Source organism: Hyperolius riggenbachi, chromosome 5 (assembly GCF_040937935.1).
Source record: "Hyperolius riggenbachi isolate aHypRig1 chromosome 5, aHypRig1.pri, whole genome shotgun sequence".
NCBI classification, from domain to species: domain Eukaryota; kingdom Metazoa; phylum Chordata; class Amphibia; order Anura; family Hyperoliidae; genus Hyperolius; species Hyperolius riggenbachi.
The window spans coordinates 242,783,378-242,807,406 of record NC_090650.1 but is presented as its reverse complement, the minus strand read 5'-3'; the positions used below and the strand labels follow the sequence as shown (position 1 = coordinate 242,807,406).

General features: G+C 42.0%; 1 protein-coding gene across 1 annotated transcript in view; it reads left to right on the top strand.

Moving 5' to 3' along the window:
- Nucleotides 1-24,029, top strand: part of LOC137518634 (cadherin-9-like) — a 232,326-nt gene that overhangs the window by 97,686 nt on the left and 110,611 nt on the right. The window contains exon 4 of the mRNA XM_068236736.1: nucleotides 20,077-20,196. Within this exon, the coding sequence (XP_068092837.1) occupies nucleotides 20,077-20,196 (120 nt within the window). The remainder of the gene's footprint in view (nucleotides 1-20,076; nucleotides 20,197-24,029) is intronic.

Here is a 24,029-nt window from a genome sequence, read left to right as displayed (position 1 = left end):
TTATGAAAAATAGAGAGAGCAGAGGAGATATATGCCATGTTGCAAGAATCTGACGCAAGCCATTAGAGATGTAGGGCTCAATTCACAAAGCCGTGATAAATGCTATTACGGCCATGATAAGCTTAGGGCGTGGGTTAGCGCGTGTAATAGCAAAGGTTTGCACGCATTAACTTTCCCCGTTCACGCGTTAACCCATATGTTAGCACGTAAATGGAAAAGTTAATGCATGCAACCCTTTGCTATTACGCATGCAAACCTGTATGCGCGCTAACCCATGCACTAAGCTTATCACAGCCATGATAACATTTATCACAACTTTGTGAATCAAGCCCACAGTTTGAAGTATCCATTCCTAGATATAGATAAATGGCATGTGACCACTTTAAACTTGGTTTTTTGAATAGAAATATTTGTTTTTGCACTTTTTCGCAACAAATTTGCACGGCACAAGTGGAAACGGGCCCTTATTTTTTAGCTGAAAACAGATATTCAAAAGTGAAGGATTAAACTAAAAAACTGCTTGTGTAGAAATGGCCTAATCTATAGCAACTTTATACGAAGTGGTTGAAACTCAATGGAAAACTTTTTGAGATAAAAACATGAACTAGAACTACAGTATATACTAAGCAAATAAACAACTTCTTCATAACAATATGTTTTCCCAGCTTTAGCAATTTAACAATTTGGAATCTCTTCTATTAAAATCGGAAGGCCAGACCAAGCCGAAATTCACAATGACAAATGCTTCATGAGGAGCATAATTACATAAATAATTACATTATGGCTCTTTGGGGAGGACTACATAAGGCTTTAGCGGTAGTTGCTAATTGCTTTCCTGTGCCAGGTACTGAAGCTCTTATATTAATGGATACAACCGATTTGCCAGTTTGTGAAATGGTACAGTTCACTTTTGCACATCAATAATGTTAATCTACAGACTTCCAGTAAATACTAGATGAGAGGAAGGAAATGGTTGAAATGTCTCTACATGTCATAGCTTAGTTTGAGTGTGAAGATATTGATAGTGATATTGAACTGAGTTGTGGTTATGGTGATGGACCTGCTATTGAAAAACGATGGCATTTTAAGTGTTGATATAGATACTGTAGTTTTGTATAAGTGCATTTCTAATGATGTGGGTTTAAAATGTTATCTCAGTTCATTGCAAACTTTGGATGTCATAGACATACAGTATATTACATAATCACAAAAGAGGAAACATATCCTACCTTCCTTAACAAATGTAAAATATATTACAAGGTTTCATATTTCAAATGTGTCTACATTGTTCTCTACAAGTTATTACCATGGGCCTATATTTCCAGATTCATAGGCAGCTGTAATGTTGATAACACAAAGCACCATTTTGTTGTTTTTCAAAATCCTTTCCCTCTCTTAGCAGCAGAAGTTGATAGATTCAGTAGGGGGCAGGGAGAAAGTGGGGCTGTTAATAAGGTCAGTATGTGGGGTGCTGGGTGAAATACATTAGTCTTGCTGTGAATCTTTATTTTTCCATTCTGTCTTTATCCAATAGAGCAATAACTGAAACTTTTATTTTGTCTTGTATTTATACGGTGCCTAAACATTACTTTTCAGAGCACATTGAACATATACAATTCACACTGTCAATATTTCAGATCATTCGAGCCAATTTTTCCCACATAAAAATGATGATGATGATTATTGATTTATAAACCACCAACAAATTCCGTGACGCTGTGCAAAGTAGGAAAACAACAAGGGGTACATAATAATATAGACAGTGATATACATCAAATATGGACACTGGTACAAAATACAGGATTGGTGATTACAATGACAGATGTAACATGATGAATAAAATGTATAACAGAGTGCAAGCTATGAAATGCTTTAACCACCTGAGCGGTCTGGACGAGCTCAGCTCGTCCAACACCGCCGGAGGTCGCCGCTCAGGCCCTGCTGGGCCGATTTTCATCAAATAAAAAGCAGCACACGCAGCCGGCACTTTGCCAGCCGCGTGTGCTGCCTGATCGCCGCCGCTCTGCGGCGATCCGCCGCGAGCAGCGGCGAAAGAGGGTCCCCCCAGCCGCCTGAGCCCAGCGTAGCCGGAACAAAAAGTTCCGGCCAGCGCTAAGGGCTGGATCGGAGGCGGCTGACGTCAGGACGTCGGCTGACGTCGATGACGTCACTCCGCTCGTCGCTATGGCGACGATATAAGCAAAACAAGGAAGGCCGCTCATTGCGGCCTTCCTTGTTTATTCTGGGCGCCGGAGGCGATCGGAAGATCGCCTCCGGAGCGCCCTCTAGTGGGCTTTCATGCAGCCAACTTTCAGTTGGCTGCATGAAATAGTTTTTTTTTTATTTAAAAAAAACCCTCCCGCAGCCACCCTGGCGATTTAATCAGAACGCAAGGTTGGTTAAAGGATCACTGTCGTGAAAAATTGTAAAACTTAAAAATACATATATATGACAGTACATTTCTGGCAATGTGGCATGTCCCAGGCATCTGTAAGCCACACATTAGACAAGTTCTTGAAGAGCATTTGTGCCATTTCAGGAAAATATATACAAATGCTAATGGAGTGGGCTGCCATCAAAAGTACATTTATAATGTGTACTGAGAAAGGAATGACATTAAAACATGAAAGACCCTGTATGTCCTAGTGGATATATCACCTACAGCCATCAACCACAACTTGTAACATAAATAGCATCAACTATAAGGGAAGGGAATGATAGAAGAAATAAGCTGTTGCATTAAATTTAAAATAAGAATCAGCATCAGCAAATGAACTAATAGGTGACCACTGCTGTGTAAAGACAATGTCGAAAGTCCAATCACAATTCAATAACAATCAGCACAAGTCTAGATAATTCAAATGTTGCAAACCAGCATCACATAGCATTGCACCATGCAGTATCTTTAAAGTGAACCTCCGGACTAAAAATCTACTCAGCAGAACTGAAAAGGCTATGTGTTTCTTTAACAGTTTCACAGCATCAGAACTTTGTTTTTCTTACCAAAGCATCATTTTTAGCTGCATTTTTATCTAAGCTCCACCCATCAAAGAAAAAAAAAGCCTGGGCTTTTTTCCCTGATGCTGTGCAGAGCATGATGGTATTTCCTATGTTGTTATTCATGTTGCCTAGCAACTGGGAGAGGTGCTCAGAACAGAGGACAGTTGGAACTGTGTCTCATGCTCCCTGTCACCTCCTGTCAACCAAAAAGATGGCTGCCATCATGAAATCAAACATTTGACTGTTCTTTTAAAACAGGTTGGGTAGGAGATTATATTACTTATCTATTTTAATTAACATAACTAATGTAACTAAATGACAGTATGTTTGTTTAGGCTGGAGTTTCTCTTTAAGTAAACAGGGTGTCTCAACATTCACCGATGATAACAATAAAGGCTTACCAGGCTGAAACAACCCACATTATAATGTTTCAACTTCGCAATGTGAAATCAATCAAAGGTCACGCTTTGCAGGTTCCAGGATAAAGGTCTAGTTGTAACCTCTGGATCCCAATATAAGTAGATAAAATGAGGAAAGAGATAGGCAGCCCCTTTATCCATCTATACCTTCTGGGTTATTACACACATGCATACTTGGGATTCTACCCATTGCTTGGGCCCTGCATATAAGTTCTCATTTTATCTACTTGTTTGCTTTTAACCTATGAGGAAATAAATAGCAGTCTGCACTTAGCATATGTGCTTGTGTTTTACATCCAACTGGAAACAGTTTCTGCCTGGCTTATCCTCGGCATCTAGAGTTTACAACAAAACCTTTATACGGGAACCTGCAGAGAGTGACCTTTGATTGATTGATATCACATTGCAAAGTTACAACCTTATAATGTTGATCATTTCTGTCTGGTAAGCCTTTATCGTTATTGTCCATGATGGTGTGACGTGCGTGATGGCATGACATATGTGATGCTGGTTTGTAACGTTTGAATGATCTAGACCTGTGTTAACTTTTATTAAAGCTATTGCATTGCAGTGATATCTTTGTTACTGTAAAAACATATGTAATGTGACCTACATGCCCAAAGTGCTGGATGTTATGTCACTTGTCACTTTTACGTCATCAATGGAGTGCTCCTGAGGAAGAGGTAACATCCTAAAATGTCATGCTCTGTCTGACACTGTGATGTATGTGTTGGAATCACTATAGATGCTATAATAAATCAAGATTGTTCTGAGTCAGTTGAGCCCGTGACCATTTTCTTCATTGGATGTTCCATGGATGTGCACAGTGGTTGCCCTTCTGGCACGATTGCTCCTGAGTAAATGCGACAAGCCGACAAATGCCTTTATCTAGGCCCTGCAGGATTTTGTGTACTCTCAGTTTGCGTATGAGGACTCCATGAAGATTCCACATTTCCTGGCTGGTCATCCAGTGTCATGTTGTGGTCGCATACTGAGGAATTCTAATCTCTATGAGACCTTCCAGAATGGAATATGTATAGGATGGCTACTGGGTAAGTAATCAACTTCATTTTCTATGTGGCTTGGTTTTAGGTATACATAATGCAGAAAAAAAGACTCTACAATACTAATATTCCAACAACCATGCATAATTAATTTAGTACATTTGACCATTGCAGTGCCATTTAGCATATTTGCTTTTTGTGTTCAAATGTATTATTCAAATACTATGTGACTATCACTCTGGTATGGAATGACACACAAGCTACTGGTAGTTTGTTTTGCATACAGCATTATCCCTTAAAGAGGAACTATAGTGAAAATAGCGTAATCAATAAAATTGCTTATTTTTTACAATGTTAATTTATAAATTATTTACTGTGGAGTTTGTTCACAGAAAAATGTACTCTCCCTGATTTACATTATGAAATTTATCATAGGTGGTATGGCATCTTTAGTCCTGCCAGGGCATACATTTGAAAAAGTTGTGAGCTAATTTAGGCGCGATATTAACTATCAATATTACTAGCAATATTGGTAAATATCAATTTAAATGCTTGCCGACCACTCCATGCTAATTGGCGGCGGCAGCCCCAGGACCACTTCACGCCGAGTGGCATGAATGGCCTTCTATTGGGCTAGCAGGAGAGTGCGCACAGTGATGCGTGTGTATCTCCGCTTGGAAAGCAGGGCTCCGTTCCACCTTCAGTCTCCCAGCGGCAATCACCACTTGGAGAGTGTTAGATGGTAAAACCGCGTCTAATATACCTGTACAGCACTGTGATCTAAGGCAGCGCTGTACTGGGGACAACCGTGTGACACGGCTGCCCCCTGGGGGAAATAGAAGTGATCGGCGGTGATAGGTTGACGAAGGGGGGGGGGGGTTGTGAAATAATAAAAATATAGGCATTTTTATTAAAAAAAATATAACATTTTATAACATTTTTGTAAAAAAAAATAAACATTGGGGGAGCGATCAGACCCCACCAACAGAAAGGTCTGTTGGAGGGGAGAAAAGGGGGGGTCACTTGTATGCTGAGTTTCACGACCCTGCAGCAAGACCTTAAAGGCCTGGTCACTAGGGGAGTTTAACACCGCGTTCCTCGAGTGGTTAAGCACAATGTTAAATATAAAAAACAGTAAATAACAATTTAATTGCGGTATTACATTATCAGTAAATTTAATGTTGAACTATAACCTAACTATAACCTAACATAATTGAACCTAACTATAACCTAACCTCTCCCTACTCTCACACAGTACCCTCCTCTGGTGGTGCCTAAACCTAAGACCTCTCTAGTGGTGCCTAACCCTTAGTCTCCCCTGGTGGTGCCTAACCCTAAAACCACCCTGGGGGTGCGTAACCCTAAATCCACCCTGGGGGTGCCTAACCCTAATACCCCCCTGGTGGTGTCTTAATCCTAAGACCCACCTGGTGGTGCCTAACCCTAAGGAACCCCCCCAGTGGTGCCCAACCCTGCGAACCTCCTAGTGGTGCCTTATCTTAACACCACTTGATCCCCGCTAACAATAATACAACACATTTCAATTTAATTGAAGCCAGATGCTAAATAGCATAACGGTTTTCTATATTACGATAAATAACAATTGCACCCACATATATCGATAAATAACAATTTTGCCCATTTTTGACCACAACTTTTTCAACTGCTCCTCTGCCAGGTGATCTCTGTACATACAACAGAAAACAGAGCAAGCGCTCACCAACATGGGCTACAACTGAATGACTCATCACCTCATATGCACCGCTTAAATAGCTCAAATGCACACTCAGCAATCAGACAGATGCGAAACATATGCAAAACTAAATACTTACCATGCAAAACAGGATAGCACAATGGGTGCTGCTAGCCTGGTAGTTACAGAACTGTGGAAACAAAATATAGGTAGAAGGCTGCGCATCCCTGACCCAATACTGTACAATTGAATGGTTAATCGCTGTGGCGCACACCGCCCCCCCTGGACTAAAATGTACGCCCGCATCCAAACAATGCAATACTGGTCTATGGAGAAATTTTAGCTTCCATCATAGTTTTGCATGCAAAAATATAATATACTGGACATCTGCACCAACGTTGAGGTAAATCTCCAGAGCAGATGTCCTAACACTAAACTGACCTAAGTTGTTGATCTCTGTACATAGAACTTTCAGTAAATGAACATTCATCAAAAGTAGATAATGTGCACTTGGCACTTGCAAACAGTCATTATTTCCCGCAATGCAACAAGGTTCACAGAGAGGAACTGTCAGGGCCATGATCCTGACATCACACTGCGGGAGGAGTTTCACAACAATATCAGCCGTACTGATGTCCCTGATGATCTGTTTGAGAAAAGGTAAAGATTTCTCTTAGGAAAGGGGATATTGGCCACTGATTGGGATAAAGATCAATCTGAGCTGAAAATTCCTCTTGCTGGCTTTAGGGTTGCAGACAATTTCCATTGTCCATTTTTATGCCCAGTGTTACCATATTTCTTTAGTATTTGGGTTTGCATAAACAATCTGTACAGATCAGTTGATTTAACAAAATATAAAGCTGTTCAAGCTGGACAAGATTGAACAGTTTATGGTCAGCTTGAAACCTGCCAGGTATAGTGAGATTTTAACTCCATGTGATTTGGCAATAGGTTTGGTGTCAAGAAATGCAAACTTTAGTCATAAGCTGGCTAGGTTCCTGTGTTAATCTTTAAACTTTTTTCACACATATTCCATCCACAAAAGGTCCGAATTCAACTTTAAGGAATTTTCACGCTCCACAGCAAATAGACTTCCTGTCTGCATAAACATACAATTAAAGAGGGCCAAGCAGGTTGTGAAACTTATGATTTTATAACCAAGCTGATGGCTATCCAAATTAGCCAATAGGATTAGTTCTGAGCAACAAGCACAACTCACAATGTATAATTCATGTATAGGCAAAAAAAAACCTATTTTTGCTATGTTGCCTAATAATGATCAACATTTAAGGATGCTTTAAAGAGAACGTGTTTCAATTTTAAATCTTTGTTTTGCAGACAAGTCTGGCTATCCATGCCTTCCTTGGCTCCTGGCAATCTGCACAAACCTGGACAGGAAACCTTCAAAGAATACTGTACATACAACTAACCTTGTGAAAAGACAAGATCATTTGTAAAGAGATGCTTTGGTCTATTTCAAATCAGGTTCAGATGCCTTGGCATCACAGGTGGCTCGGTGATGTATAGGCTAGCCAAAGTCATGAACATTGTTTAATAAAGTGTAAATATTTATATGAAATAGCATGCATTCACTTTAAAAATTTGGCAGCTGACAGAACAATGAAAATCCACCTTAGCCAGCAGCCTTTAGGTGGGCTTACTTGGATTGAGCTAGGTTTGAAAGCTGTCAGCAGAGGAGGGATTTGCAAACTTATACAGTTATTTTTCTCTTCCACAGACGAATAATGTTTGTTTACTTTGCCACAAGTATGCTTGATATATTTACTTATTTCTGTGAAAATAACAGATTATTTTTCTTTACAGAAATCCTTTATTTGGAAGCAAACATAGTAATTTTTCTTGATTCATGAAACCTTTATAGTTTCTAGAATGGTTACAAAATAAGTTTATCACAATCTGATGCCATTAGCAAAGCTGCTGGCTAACAAACAGCTTACATTAGTGCAATGATATATTCTGTTGATAAGAACCTGGCTACCTGTTAACACCAGTGAGATTATAAATATTTTTGGCACCACAAATTAAATTTAAACAAAACATACAGAAACACATTAAAAAAAATTAAATTTGGTTCAGCTCGGGCTGCTTACAACCTGTAAGGCTACCATACAACCTGTTCAGTGTTTAGCTATTTTGGTGCAATATGAAAATTGATTTGTCCTTTGTTCCTGTGTGTCATTTATGTGTACAACTTAACCTCTGAACATCTTTACGCAATTTGCGTAGCAAAAAAATAGTTGTTCTGTGGACTGTGGTGAAAGAACCATTTGTTACTGCCTCATTCTAAATTGTAAGCTTAGGCTGCAAAGTCTGGATTAAGTGTTCAGCATTTGCCTCCTAGGCAGAATGCTGGGAATTTAGTTTGTTTGAGTTGTGAACATATGCCTGCGTTAAGTGCTGTATATTCTTTGGGCTGTCTGCTGGGAATGTGCATCTATTGAAGTATAACTGGTTGTCCTCAGTGGTGCATGTTGTGTGTGGGGATGTGATCTCAATCAAAGCAGCAAACAGCAAACTCACGCCCCAATTTTCTCTCAGAGCAATACATTTGGTAGGATGACTATCCTTCCATTGACTCACTTTCTTCAGAAGAAAACTACTTCTTCCATGTAAGCTTGAGACATCAGGATAGACATCCAAAGTATTCCGTTTCAGAAACATCTGAAAGCCTAAATAATATTTTAGTCCCTGCTGCCTTTCTGCAGAAAAGTCCTACTTTTAGACGGAAAACATTTTCAGAAATGGGCCCTTTTAATGAATGAATTAATTTGTCTAACAAAACAAACCGCCTTTCATACAATCAATGCAAATTGGGGTTGGTGTTTTATGATACTGCCAGGCCTTTTGAATGTTATTCTTGCCTTGACTAGCATAGACCATTTAATCATATGCAATACTCTATGCTCACATTCATTCCATTTAAATGAAAATTAGGTATTAAGGACTGAAGTCTATGATAATTGAACTGTTGTACACACATCAAACAAAGGCTGGTGGGCCAATTTAACACAACTAATGACCCTGTAGTGAGATGGATATGGACGCTAACAAATATTTGTCCCTTGTAACTATGCCATTTCTCTGGCTGTGCTGCTCATATTTTATGTTTTGGAAGTACCTGAATTAAGAACCTAGAACATGCATACAGCTAGTGCAGGCATGGGCAAACTCGGCCCCCTAGCTGTTATGGAACTACAAGTCCCACAATGCATTTGCCTTTATGAGTCATGACTGTGGCTGTCAGACTCCTGCAATGCATTGTGGGAGTTGTAGTTCCTTAACAGCTGGAGGGCCAAGTTTTCCCATGCCTGAGCTAGTGGATAGCTAGGCAATATGCTTCGTTAACCTCCTTGGCGGTAAAGCCGCGCAGGAGGTTTTCTCCGGCCCTGCTCAGCCAATTTGTTTAATTTTTTTTTTTGCTGCACGCAGCTAGCACTTTGCTAGCTGCGTCAGCACACCGATCGCCGCCGCCCCGCGCTCGATCGCCGCTATCCGTCGCACCGGGAGGTCCCCCCCTCCAGACCCCGTGTGCTGCCTGGCCAATCAGTGCCAGGCAGCGCTGAGGGGTGGATCGGGACTCCCAATGACGTCCCGACATCGGTGACGTCGGTGACGTCATCCCGCCCCATCGCCATGGCGACGGGGGAAGCCCTCCAGGAAGTCCCGTTCTTCGAACGGGATTTCCTGATCGGAGACCGCCGAAGGTGATCGAAGCGGGCGGGGGGATGCCTGCTGAGCAGCGGCTATCATGTAGCGAGCCCTGGGCTCGTTACATGATTTAAGAAAAAAAAAACTGCTGCGCTGCCTCCTGGCGGAATTTTTAAGACCGCCAGGGGGGTTAAACAGACCATAAATATGGCAGTTTCCATGTCCCTTTCACTTCAGGTGCACTTTAGGTAGGTCGAAAATAGACTTCGAAGTCAGACTTTAGCCACTGAGGCTACAAAGAAGTATGATAGCATCAGTGTGAGGTTTACATGCATCTTTATAAAGAAAAATATAATTTGCAATCATTTACAAGCTCACCTGCTTCAGATTAGGAATCCAGTGGCACTTGATATGATTCTGGGATTCCTCATACTGTACAATTGAAGATACAGGGTCTGAAGAGCCTAACTAACTACATAAAGTGAAACAAAATTTAGTTGTTGTGCAAAACCACCAAGGAATCATAACCATAATAAGGCTTCTCATGAAGAGTAATATATGGTATAAAAAGATTCATTTATTGATATTCAAGTAATAAGAAGTATAAATTGGAATGTCAGAACGTATGAAACCCCCACCCCCAACAAGACACATAAAACCTTAACATCTAAGGAGAACTCTCCCATCATAATGTGAAATCAAAGCTCATAAATAATGTACACATTTTGCCACAATTATGTTGTCACCCTTTATCACAAAAGGTACCACCGAAACTGTCCAGATCTGAACAAAAGTAGTACGTGCAACACTGATAATGATTACTGACATTTAGGGTCCCATTCGCAGACTCCTACAAGTAATGCAGATTCTATGTCAGATTAATATCACACAGCAGCTGGGTAAAACTGTGGAAGTCCTATTAGCAGACATCCATGATCAGGCAAAGCTAAGCAGATTTAGAAGGCAGTTCATGCAGAAAACAGCAAGGCAGTAGCTGACAGTCATAGTCAGTTTGCGGATCAAGATAGCATGCAAGCAAAGAGCAATGCGGTTGTAAAGTTCCAAAGTCGCTACTTGCCTTTGATTTCAATCATTTGCTTTCATAGCCATGCTCGTGTGGATAACTTTGCCAGAATCCAAGTGCTGTGCTGAAGATTAATGTTCTCAGTCTGACTCTCATTCAATTAGTTAGTGAAAAAGTGGTGACAGCAGCAATAGAGTATGCAGGTCATGGCGGTCTGTTCAAAGCATCCGCCGGACTTGCGTAGTGTGAGCGTGACATCAAGGGTTCTCCTAGCACTGCCAAACATCCCGTTTCACGCATGCACACTTCCTCAGGGTGTGGCCAAAATACAACAACCTGTGCAGCTTATATTTCCAGGCTGACTTATCCCCGCCCTTAAAGGGCGGAGAGTTCAGATAGCGCGCACCAGAGCGTGACATAGAGAGAACACATTCTCCTTAAATGCACTGGTATGTAGTTTTGATGCCTGTATGCAGTGTGCTGTTAAATCAAACTAATTTTTAGTTTCAAACATTTGTATTTTCAAAGGGAAACAATATATAGCAAATAACAACTGACAAGGTTAGGTACTTTTCAACAGTGCTGCTCGGATACCCCTTTTCAAAATCGGGATCTGATTCGGATCCGGATACCCAAATATCCGATCCAGGTCGGATATCCGATTTCAAAATTTTCATTCAAGGGTTTTTATTGAAAGGAAAAATCACATTACAGATAGTTATAACAATAAATAACAACAAGTACCCCACTTAGGGGAAAAGCATGTTAGCATACATAAATGGTTAAGATAAAATGAAATACTTGAATGTATAGCTTTTAATAACTAACAATATTTTGGTAAAATAAGTGATTCTTCCTCCATTTAAAGGGAAAAAAGAGGAGGGAGGGAAGATAATGATATAAGGAGACAAGTTAGGATAGTCGGTGCCGTGGGTGGGGTTGCCACATCATACCAACCGGCACCAAACTGACCCAACATTGGGGGAAGGAAGTGAAAATTTAGGAGGGAGGGTTAGGGGAACAGGAAAATATATATACAAACATTTAAACATAACTAGATTTCTTGTCCTGATATCATATACCCTGGTGACTATAAACATATATATGAGTGATGTCCACATAGAAGAAATTAAAATGAGTGTAGTGTGTAGGAGAGGCCTTGATTATCTTGCCATGATATCCATTTATCCCAAATCTTGAAAAAGTTATCCGTTTTGTCATTTAATTTAGCTAGAATATGCTCAGATTGCATTGTTTCATTCAAAGATTGGAAGACTGTTTCTACCAGTAGTGAGGAGGAACGCCATTTTGAGGCTAAATGTCTCTTGGCCTGGGCCATAACAAATTGTATGAATTTATGTGTGGAATAAGGTATGCCTGTAGGTTTATTGCCAAGAAGCGCCACTGTGGGATCGAAAGGTATAGATTTACCTGTTATTAATTTGATTTTATCCCAGATTCTCTTCCAGTATATTTTTGCTATGGGACATTCCCACCATATGTGCCATATATCACCTTTTTTTAAACATCCTCTATAACATAGATCTGATTGTGTGTCTGAAAATAAATGTAACTTCGTGGGGGTATAATAGACTCTATGGAAAAGTTTAATTGATGTCTCTATGGACGAGTAAAATAAACTATTTTTAGTAAGTTGTGTACAGCAATGCGACCATTTGGCATCTGATATGTCTATAGAGCAGTCTTTTTCCCAATCATTTTGACATTTTAATTTAGGGATCATATCGTGATGTTGCAATATTGAATATACTTCAGAAATAAAACCCCTATCTAGTGAACGTCCTTTGCATCTATTTTCAAAAGAAGTGTACCCCAAAGTTTCATTATCTCTATCTAGTAAGTGTAGAAATTGAAGGATCTTTTTGGCTCTAAGATGTTCTGTTATTGGGATTGTATAGTTTTCAAATAAGGTAGATATTGACATCAATTTAAATGATTTCAGAAATTTACCAAGAAAAATCAGATTATTGTTATACCACCACATGAAGTTACTCTTGTCATGTCCTTGGGGGAAATCTGGATTTCTAAGTAGATGAGTCATGCAAGATACTGGAGATTGTAGGCCGTAAGGATATCTATATTTTTGCCATATTTTGAAAGAATGTGCTGATGTGGGAGATACTTTATTTATTTTTTGGTAAGGTATTTTGGTTGCCCACATTATAGCAGGCATAGATAGTGGTAATAATAGTTGTGATTCGAGATCTACCCACAATGGCGCAGCCTTTCCAGCATTAACTATAGCTAATTGAGTGATATGAGAAGCCACATAATAATTCCATAGGGCCGGAGCTCCTAGTCCTCCTTTATCTTTGGGCCTCGTTAAGGTTTCATACTTAATTCTGGGTTTACGTTGTTTCCATATAAATTTCTGTATCTGTTTCTGAAGGTTATGGATTGCAAATTTCTTGATAGGGATTGGGAGAACTCTGAACAGATACAAAAGACGTGGAAGATTTCAAAATTTTCAGTATCCGGGGTATCCGGGCGGATTCAGATATCCGGATAGAAAAAACTGGAAGAGGCCTTTAAATTGCTTTAAAAATGTTTTTTAGGGTAAATGAGGCATGTAGCATCATTATTTTTTAAAGGGGAACACTAATTGATGATGTGGGGACGTAAAATCCCCCCCCCCCCAAAAAAAAATGGCTGCCAATTAACATCAGGCCTAGGTTCCAGACAGCGGTCGTGCAGCCCACATTGTGTCCAAAGTCCAACCGCACAACTGGGACATGACAGTTTTCAGCCAAGACACCTCCAAAAAATGATGCAAAAATTGCGTTTTGGGTTAAATATAGGTGGTATCAGCACAGCAGGAGTGGCCGGTGGCACCCTGACGGTGTGAGCAGCACAGGAAGCAGGAGCAGGGCAATGCAGCAGCAGGTTTAACATGTGCCAGGAGCATGCCGGACGTGTCACGTGGCACTTGGCACGTGTCAGGTATCACGTAGCACTTGACACGTGTCACTTGCCTAGTGTCACTTGACACGTGCCAAGTGCCACATGACACGTGCCAAGTGCCACATGACACGTGCCAAGTGCCACTTGACAGTCAGAGGACAGAGGAGAAGACACTAGTGCACACTAACTGTCACACTGGCACTGCTCACAGCACAGCAGTTCTGTAGAAAGCCAACACAGTAGTACTACTACTTTACCACTACTAGCACTGACTGCAGTATTACAGTACTAACTACACAATAACAGTAATCCTATCCCCTAATCCCTAACCTAACTAACATATACTGTAGCTAGCTAAGGCTAATAGCTGGCCAGCAGGCAGCAGCTGGCCTGGTCTGTGCACAGCACACACACAGACACATAGCAGCTGCCTGCAGCACACACTCTGACTGTCACACAATGACATCAAGCCAATTAATGATTTAACAATAGTGTAGTGATACTGAAGGGGTTAATCACTGAACAGCTTTCGGTTTATCACTGTGTACAGCACTTGGTAGGCCAGCAAGCCTGCAGCACACACTCTGACTGTCACACAATGACATCAAGCTAATTAATTATTTAACAATAGTGTAGTGATAGTGAAGGGGTCAATCCCTGAACAGCTTTTGGTTTATCACTGTGTACAGCCCTTGCTAGGCCAGCAGCACTGGAGCACACACTCTGACTGTCACACAATGACATCAAGCTAATTAATGATTTAACAATAGTGTAGTGATAGTAGTGAAGGGGTTAATCACTGAACAGCTTTACGTTTATAACTGTGTACAGCACTTGCTAGGCCAGCAGCACTGGAGCATGTCTCTCAGTGAGGATTCAGCAAGCTAGGACGATATGTCTCATCATGGCAGCCCTCCTTATTATACAGGGGGGGCTGGTCAGTGTTCCTTTCTGTGATTGGGTGCCAGGGTTTAGGCTGGGAGCCCTCTGATTGGCTCAATGAGGTCAGGTGGGGCTGGCCAGGGTTCCCCTCTGTGATTGGTTGCTAGGGCTTCTGCTGGGAGCCCTCTGATTGGCTCCAGGATGTCATCTCCTTAGTTACAGTATTTCAGAACCGGATATCCTCAATATCCACGAATATCCGCGTTATGGGCCAAAATATCCACAGATAGCTATCCGGATTTGGGCCCAGGTATCCGGAATCCGAACCCGGTCGTATAGCTGAAAAAAGGTCGGATATCCGGGTTACCCGAATATCCAGAATCTGGATGAGCAGCACTGCTTGTCAAAGCTATGCACATGGCATCTAAAGAGATCACATGTTTGAAAAGACAAATGCAGACCAATATTTTACAATAAGATACCTAGAACATTACATAGATTTCCAGCCCAACATTTTTTTATATGCGACCAATTTGTAGATTTAAAAAAAAAGCAAGAGGAGGTGGAGAAGAGTGTGGAGACCCCAATAATCATACCAGAGATTCATATAACCAGATAAAACCAGCACTAGTTGATCATTCAATAGCAGTCTCTCCAAATATCACTTTGTTCATCAAAATGATTCGATAATTTGTTGTTGTATTGGCGATGCAAGGAAACCTATGAAGCTTTTCCATACCTTAAAGAAATGTTTAGTATGAGTATCTTTTTTGCAATGAAATGTCTATCCAGTTCATAAGAAATACATTATATAGTTTTAGTTTTAATTGTGCCAAGTGAAGATGGCAGCATCCATATTACTCTCTCCTAAGGTTCCTTTAAAGATTGTGACATATGAAACCTGTATTTAGTTACAGCTGCTTACACATTTCTCTGTCTGTTCCACCAGTTTTCACTAATGGTTTACATTTGCTTCATCCTTATGGACATTTTTCCCTTCTTCTACTGATCCTCCGCTTGGCATTTGCAAAAAAATAAACATAGTTCTGTACTCACTACTTCCTAGAAATGTCTTCCTAAATAAAATGTTTCAGACTCTCCATCCTGCTCTGCCCCTTTAACATCTGGACCTGCTGATCAGTCAAACAGACAGTTTGCCATTAGCCATAGTGACCATCACCAACAGCAGATCGGATCAACCTGAACCTGGACTAATGTGATTTTTTTGTATTTATTTTATAAAAATACTTACCCATACATTGTTGTTTTTTTTGTTTTTGTTTTTATTAAAAATGTTTATGTTTAAATTGTGTGCATTTTTTATATTTGCATGTGACAAACAACCCAGCAAATGGTAAAATATCAGGGAAAAAAAAAAAAAAGATTGAGCGCACATAAAGAAACATACATGGAATTGTATTATTATTGTTATTAGCATTAACAATAGTAATTGTAGTAGTAGCAAAATATTTTCAGGCTTAGGTGATAAGCGAGATCAAAATAAGTCACCAAAATAAAGCCATCTAAAATAAAAATAAAAACAAAACACCAACAATAACTTAAAAATAACTTAAAAAACTACAGGATGACACCACAGAAAAAAAAGTGGAAGCTTTAGCCTCCTGTGATCAGTAAGGTGACAATGAGGAAGCTACAATGATTTAACCTCCTTGCCGGTCTAAAAAATCCGGCAAGGAGGCAGCGCCGCACATTTTTTTTAATTTTTTTTTTGTAAAATCATGTAGCGAGCCAAGGGCCTGCTACATGATAGCCGCTAAGCGGCGGCATCCCCCCACCCACTCCGATCGCCTTCGGCGATCAGAGTATGCAGGGAATCCCGTTGAGAACGGGATTTCCTGCAGGGCTTCCCCGGTCGCCATGGCGACGGGGCGGGATGACGTCACCGACGTCATGGACGTCAGGACGTCATAGGGAATCCCGATCCGCCCCTCAACGCTGCCTGGCACTGATTGGCCAGTCAGCGCAGGGCTCTGGGGCGGGGGGGAGCGACTCGGCGCGGCGGATTGCGGCGGATCGGCGGCGAGCGGCTGCGATCGAAAGTTACAAGCAGCTAGCAAAGTGCTAGCTGCTTGTAACAAAAAAAATTATGCAAATCGGCCCAGCGGGGCCTGAGATATCCTCCTGCGCAGGTTACCCCGAGCTGAGCTCGGGATAACCGGCAAGGAGGTTAATTATCCTATAACCGTCATGTTATGTTAAGCATTGAAATGATCACAAATGGTGGTTGTTGAACTGGTTTTGTTTCTAACTAGCTGAAGACCCAGCATTGCCCGGGTATGAATTTGGTTGTTGTTGGCTCAATAACCAAGTTTGTGAGGTTCGTTCGGTGTCATCAATAATTTACATTTTCCCATTGAAATGAAACCAGTCTGATTAGCCGTTTGTGACTCCCCTACCTTTTGTGAATTTGAACCCCAGTCATCCAGTGACCGACTGTAGCAGGTTTTAGGCCTCCGCCATTTACAGTGTAAGAATTGCAGCAATTTAAATATTCTCCTTGAAAACCAGTAGGTGAATTTTGATTGGCTGTTGTAGGCTCCACCCGCTTTTATGAATATTAATCATAGTCACCCAGTGACCAACTGTCCGAAATTTGAGAACCCTGCCATGAACAGCAAAAAATGGCTGCAATTTACATTTTCCTAGTGAAAAATGTGGTGTTTTTTGGCTCTGCCCACTTTTTGTAAGCTTGACAGACAGTCACTCAATGACCAAGTTTGTGATCTTTCAAGTTCCTGGCATAACAATTTGTAAATGGAAGCAGGTTATGCAGCAAAGAAATATGATTGGCTGTTTGTGGCTCCACCCTTTTATTGAATTTGAACCCGTTATCCAATGACCAATTGTAGCAGGATTGAAGCCTCTGCCATTAACAGTTTAAGTATGGCAGAAATTTACATTATCCCATTTAAAATAAACAACTGAAATTTCATTGGCTGTATTATGCTCCTCCAACTTTCCCTGAAATTGTAACCTTGGTCACACAAAGACCAATTGTGTCAAATTTGTGAGAGTGACAGCCTTTTACATATTTTACATTGACTTGAATGGGAGAAATCTGATTGTGTGTGTGTGTGTGTGTGGGGGGGGGGGGGATAAGAGACCCCCAGAGTATTTTATCCCAGGTAGTAAGGGATCGGTATTATTATTATCATTATTAATTTAGCACTATTCATTGAAATCGGTCAAGGTGCTTTTGAGTAATACACACACACACACACACACACACACACACACACACACACACACACACACACACACACACACACACACACACACACACACACACACACACACACACACACACACACATCCAATTTTATATGTATAGAATTGATCTGGATCTTGCTCTGCTGAAAAATCAGAGCCAGTATGTAACTGAACTAAACTAACTAAGTTCAACATTGTGGAAACCCCCCCTTATGCACAACATTCTCACACTCATTGTTTTCCAGCTAAATTGGAAAAGAAACTCACTGACCAGTCTCAGACAGAGTGTAGCTGTGGAAGAATTGTACAAAGCTAATACAACAGTATCAGGCAATATTACTGAGTGAATGCTAAACATTTTATATTATATGTTTAATGAGTGACGACATTGCCTAATTGCTTAGTGAATTTCATGTTTACATAGCTACCTGGAGCTTAGATTTAAAATAAATATGTGACTTTTATTCTAATTTTAGTTTATTTAGTTTTACTAAACCATACAAACACACAATAAAGATATTTGTAATCTTCCATTTTTTCCAAGTGCAAAAGATGACAAACTAATTAAACAAATAGAGGAAAAGGCTATACATTCCATTATATTGAAATTGCACATTTGATAGTTTGACCACGTTATAATTTTCAAAAATGTTTTGACATGCTACTCTTCAGCAATAGCCCATAAAAATAAAACGTTTATTAAACTCAATTAAAACTGACTCATCTAATGTCAAAATAAGAAGATGTATTCAGCAGTACACAGAGTTCAGAGCATCTCATGGCATGATCTGTCATTGGCTATGTCATTGCACTCAAGAAAAACATCTTAAACAGACGGGAAGTAAATCATAAGGCGCTAGTTAAGCTTTAAAGGCTAAAACTAGAGCAATTATCCTTTTAAAGATATCCTTTGAATAATGGAAGGAACAAAACATCAGTATCAAAAATAGAATTTCATGGTTGGCTTCAAGCAATAGATTCATTTACATGCTAAACTGAAAGCGTTTGTCTTTCACATAAATAAAAGGACAGTACATTTCAACAAGTTTGTCATGGCTACCCAGTACAAAGACTACATTTGAGGAGACTCATTTGCCATATTCATTACGCTTTTCAGCGTATGGTAGCCATCAAAAACAAATTATTGCAGTGAAATGAAGCTATAGATCTGCCACAAATTACATTGTTAATTGCAGCTATAGAAATGACCAGTGGGTAATTTAGGTGCTCGATAAAAATCATAATTAGCCGGCACAGAAATCATTGGAGGGAGTATAGAAATAAAGATGGTGCTGATATCGGTAGAGGCTGCTCTGGGGTGGGGTATGGCTAGGGTTCTGCATCAATAGATGGAGGGTGTAAGTGAGAAATAGGGTTATGTTTAGCGATACTAAAATATATTGGTACAAATGATCAATATTCTACTATCATATCACCCATTGCCGAACAGTGGGTAAAAGAAGACAGCACTCTGCCGCTTCACATGCCATCTTCTTTTACACAAGCCTTGTATGCTAAATACACCCCTTCAGTCGCTAATTAGGTACCTCCAGGCGCCTAAATTTACATACATACCTGCTAATTGTGGCTTTGTGGAAGAGGGGGGAGCACATTACAGAGGAGGATTTAGAGTTAGGCACCATAGGGGAGGGCTAAGGGTTAAGGGTGTGTGTTAGGGTTAGGGACCACCAGAGGGGATTCTTAGGGTTAGGCACCACCAAAGTGGGTCTTAGGGTTAGACACCACCAGGGGAGGGTTCTGTGTGAGTGTAAGGTTAGGTTAAGCTATAGTAAAATATCGGTAAATATTACCAACATTTTACTATGAAAATTCAGTAGTAGAATATCGCTATTCTCAGCGCCATTCTACTACCAGCAAACACAGCTCCTTTTTTTCCGAGGTGCCTTTTTTCCATAAATGCCCCAAATGATCTCATATGTGGCATAGTAGGGAGCACTCGCCTTGCAGTGTTTGTATGTTCATCATGTGTCTATATGGGATCCTACAGGCACTCTGGTTTCCTCTCACATTCCAAAACATAAAGATGTATTGATTAATTAATTGGCTTCCCCAAAATTGTTTCTAGACTACAATGGATAAATGTCCATGGTAGGGAAAAGATTGTGAGCTCCTCTGAAGGAGAGATAGTGACAATACTATGTTTCTCTGTAAATGTGCTGCAGATGACAGTGCTATATAAATACTAAATAATAATGATATGTTATTCTTTAGGTACATCTGTGATTCAAGTGACTGCCATAGATGCTGATGATCCTTCTTATGGTAATAGTGCTAAAATTGTGTACAGCATTATTCAAGGACAACCATATTTTTCAGTTGATCCTGACACAGGTAAGTGATAGCCCAAAATTCTTTAATATGGCTGATATAGCTGAAGTGTATGATCATTTCCAGATTCCCTCCACCCACCCACCCCCAGGTCATGCACAAGGCAAATAGGCATGCTGTATTTAAAATATCTTAGGGACAACAGATCTAAATACAGTGTTTTCTTCAAAATACATACTGATTATAAGTTGTCACATTTCTTTATAACTACATGGGCTGCCCTGCCACATGTGACATTAGGTTTAGAGATGGCCTGAACCTCTGATTTTAGGTTCGCAAACCTTCGCCAAACGTTCAATTCGCGCAAACTTTCGCGAACTGCAATAGACTTCAATGGGGAGGTGAACTTTGAAAACTAGAAACATTTATGCTGGCCACCAAAGTGATGGAAAAGATGTTTCAAGGAGTCTAACACCTGGAGGGGGGCATGGCGGAGTGGAATAGACACCAAAAGTCCCGGGGACAAATCTGGATTTGACGCAAAGCAGGCCTAGAAACAATAACAATGCCTCAGCGCAAAAGTTTCTATCGGTGCAGGGCAAACCTTGGTTTATAAGAAGTTTGGCCACAGTACCTTAACAGGAGTTCTCCCACCTCTAAGAGAGTAAACAAGTGCTCCGCAAAAGACCCCGAACTTGCTGTAATCCCGATATCCTACACCACGGGCTGCGGGTCATCAGCGATGTGAGCAGCTCTCCTCTCACTGGGCAAATCTCGCTGGGTCAGCTTCTGATCACGTGATGTGAGCTCCTTCCGTGTTCCAATCCCTGTGCGTTCCGCGCACTAACAGCTCAGGCGTGTGTACGCCGTGTGCCGGCTGAAAGGGAATATGAGAACAATAGTGCACACTGCGGGGGAGGAAAGGAGCCACGCACATAGATCCACTTACTGGAGATATTCTTGTTTAATAGCACATAGTAAATGTAACCGCCATTTACATTTGCAAGGTAATGATCACGAAGGGGAATTTGGCACATGTACATGCCTTTTGTTTTGTTGTTGCAGCTGCAGTGCAGCCAGAAAAACTAGGCAGGCATGTACAAGCACCAGAAAAAAATATTATAGCAGCTGCTAGCTGCGGCCCTAAAAATTCAGGAATCCACCTGGAGTCCTGGACCCTGTTGGTGGTGGCGGAGAAGGCAGTCAAGCGGCAGAGATGCTCTGTGGGGAGCAACTTAGTCTTGTGGCAGGCAGTCACATGGCATGCAGGCAGAGATGCTGTGTGTGGGGACTGACTTAGTCTTCGGATGGGCAGTAGCCCTCCGGGATCCATGCCTCGTTCATTTTGATAAAAGTGAGGTACTGAACACTTTTGTGACTTAGGCGACTTCTCTTCTCAGTGACAATGCCTCCAGCTGTGCTGAAGGTCCTTTCTGACAGGATGCTTGAGGCAGGGAAAGACAGAAGTTGGATGGCAAATAGGGACAGCTCTGGACACAGGTCAAGCCTGCGCACCCAGTAGTCCAAGGGTTCATTGCTGCTCACAGTGTCTACATCCCCAGTTAAGGCCAGGTAGTCGGCTACCTGCCGGTCGAGGCGTTGGTGGATGGTGGATCCGGAAGGGCTGCGGCGAGGCTTTGAACTAAAGAATGTCCACATGTCCGACATTACCATGAGATCGCTGGAGCGTCCTGTCCTTGCCTGCGTGGACATGGGAGAAGGATTACTGGCAGTGGTACCTTTATTCCATTGTGCTGTGACATCACCCTTAAACGCATTGTAAAGCATAGTTGCCAGCTTGTTCTGCATGTGCTGCATCCTTTCTACCTTCTTGTGAGTTGGTAACATGTCCGTCACTTTGTGCCTATACCGAGGGTCTAGTAGCATGGCCACTCAGTGCAGCTCATTCCCCTTGAGTTTTTTTTTTACGGGGGTCCCTCAACAGGCTGGACAGCATGAAAGACACCATCTGCACAAAGTTGGATCCAGACATACTATACATATCCTCTTGCTCTTCCTCATTGACGTCAGGTGAGTCCTCCTCCTCCCCCCAGCCACAAATAATACCACAGGAACGTCGAGCAGCACAAGCCCCCTGCGACGCCTGCTGCGGTTTTTCTTCTTCTGCTGCTTCCTCCTCCTCCAAAAAAAACCACCTTCCTCATCATCCGAGTCTGACTCCTCTTCCCCACACGACTCTTCCTCCTCTTCCCCCCTCTGTGTGCCGCAGGTGTTGAGGACACATCTGGTTCTGATGAAAATTGCTCCCACAACTATTCCTCCCATAACTGTTCCTGTTCACGCTCCTCCACAGCTTGATCCACCACTCTACGCACGGCACGCTCCAGGAAGTAAGCGTACGGGATCAAGTCACTGATGGTGCCTTCACTGCTACTCACCAGGTTGGTCACCTCCTCAAACGGCCGCATGAGCCTGCATGCAGTTCACATCAGTGTCCAGTTGTTGGGCCAGAACATCCCCATCTCCCCAGATTGTGTCCTTTTACTGTAATTGTACAGGTAATGGGTGACAGCTTTCTCCTGTTCTAGCAGGCGAGAGAACATGACCAGGGTTGAATTCCAGCAAGTCGGACTTTCACATATCAAGCGTCTCATCGGCAAGTTGTTTCTCCGCTGAATGTCCGCAAAGCGTGCCATGGCCGTGTAAGACCGCCTGAAATGCCCACACAACTTCCTGGCCTGCTTTAGGACGTCCACTAAGCCTGGGTACTTTGACACAAATCTTTGAATGACCATATTCAGCACATGTGCCATGCAGGGTACATGTTTAAGTTTTTTCATATTCAAATCGGAAATGAGATTGCTGCCATTGTCACACACCACGTTGCCGATCTCCAGCTGGTGCGGGGTCAGCCACTGATCCACCTGTTTGTTAAGAGCAGCCAGAAGAGCTGGTCAGGTGTGACTCTCTGCTTTGAGACAAGACATGTCTAAGATGGCATGACACCGTCGTACCTGGCATGCAGCATAGGCCCTGGGGAGATGGGGCTGTGTAGCTGGAGAGGAGCAAAGAGGATGTAGCAGGAGGAGTAGGAGGAGGAGGAGAGGAGGTGGCAGGAGGCCTGCCTGCAAGACGTGGAGGTGTCACAAGTTGGTCTGCTGCAGTGCACAGCCACGTACTCCCTGCTTGCCATCGGTCACACGGTTGACCCAATGGGCTGTGTAAGTAATGTACCTGCCCTGACCGTGCTTGGCAGAGCAGGCATCCGTAGGAATATGGACCCTTGACACAACGCTGTGTGCCAGAGATGACACCACTTGCCTCTCAACTTCATGGTACAGTTTGAGTATTGCCTTTTTAGAGAAATAATTGTGGCCTGGTATCTTCCACTGCAGTGTCCCAATGGCCAAAAATGTACGGAAGGCCTCAGAGTCCACCAGCTGGTATGGTAACGGCTGGCGAGCTAACAGTTCCACCAAGTCAGCTGTCAGATGCCGGGAAAGGGGCAGAAATTGGCTTCTTTCGCTCAAAGATTTCCTTCACGGACACCTGGCTGCTGTGGGCAGAGGAGCATGAACCGCTCAAGGGCAGAGGCGGAGTGGAGGAGGGTGGCTGTGAAGGTGCAAGGGAGAAAGCGGCTTAAGATGCTGCACCTGAAGGAGGAAGAGGAGAAGGAGGGTGGCTTTGCTTTTGTGTGCTGCTTTTGCTCTGGTACTCTTCCCATTGCAGTTTGTGCCTTTTCTCCATGTGCCTGCATAAAGCAGTTGTCCCTACTTGGGTGTTGGCCTTTCCACGGCTTAATTTTTGGAGACAGAGAGAACAGATGGCATTGCTCTGATCTACGGACGACACACTAAAAAAATTCCAAACCGCTGAGCCCCTTTTTGGGTGATGGCACTATGGTGGCATCAGCAGCTGACGTTGAAGGGCATGTT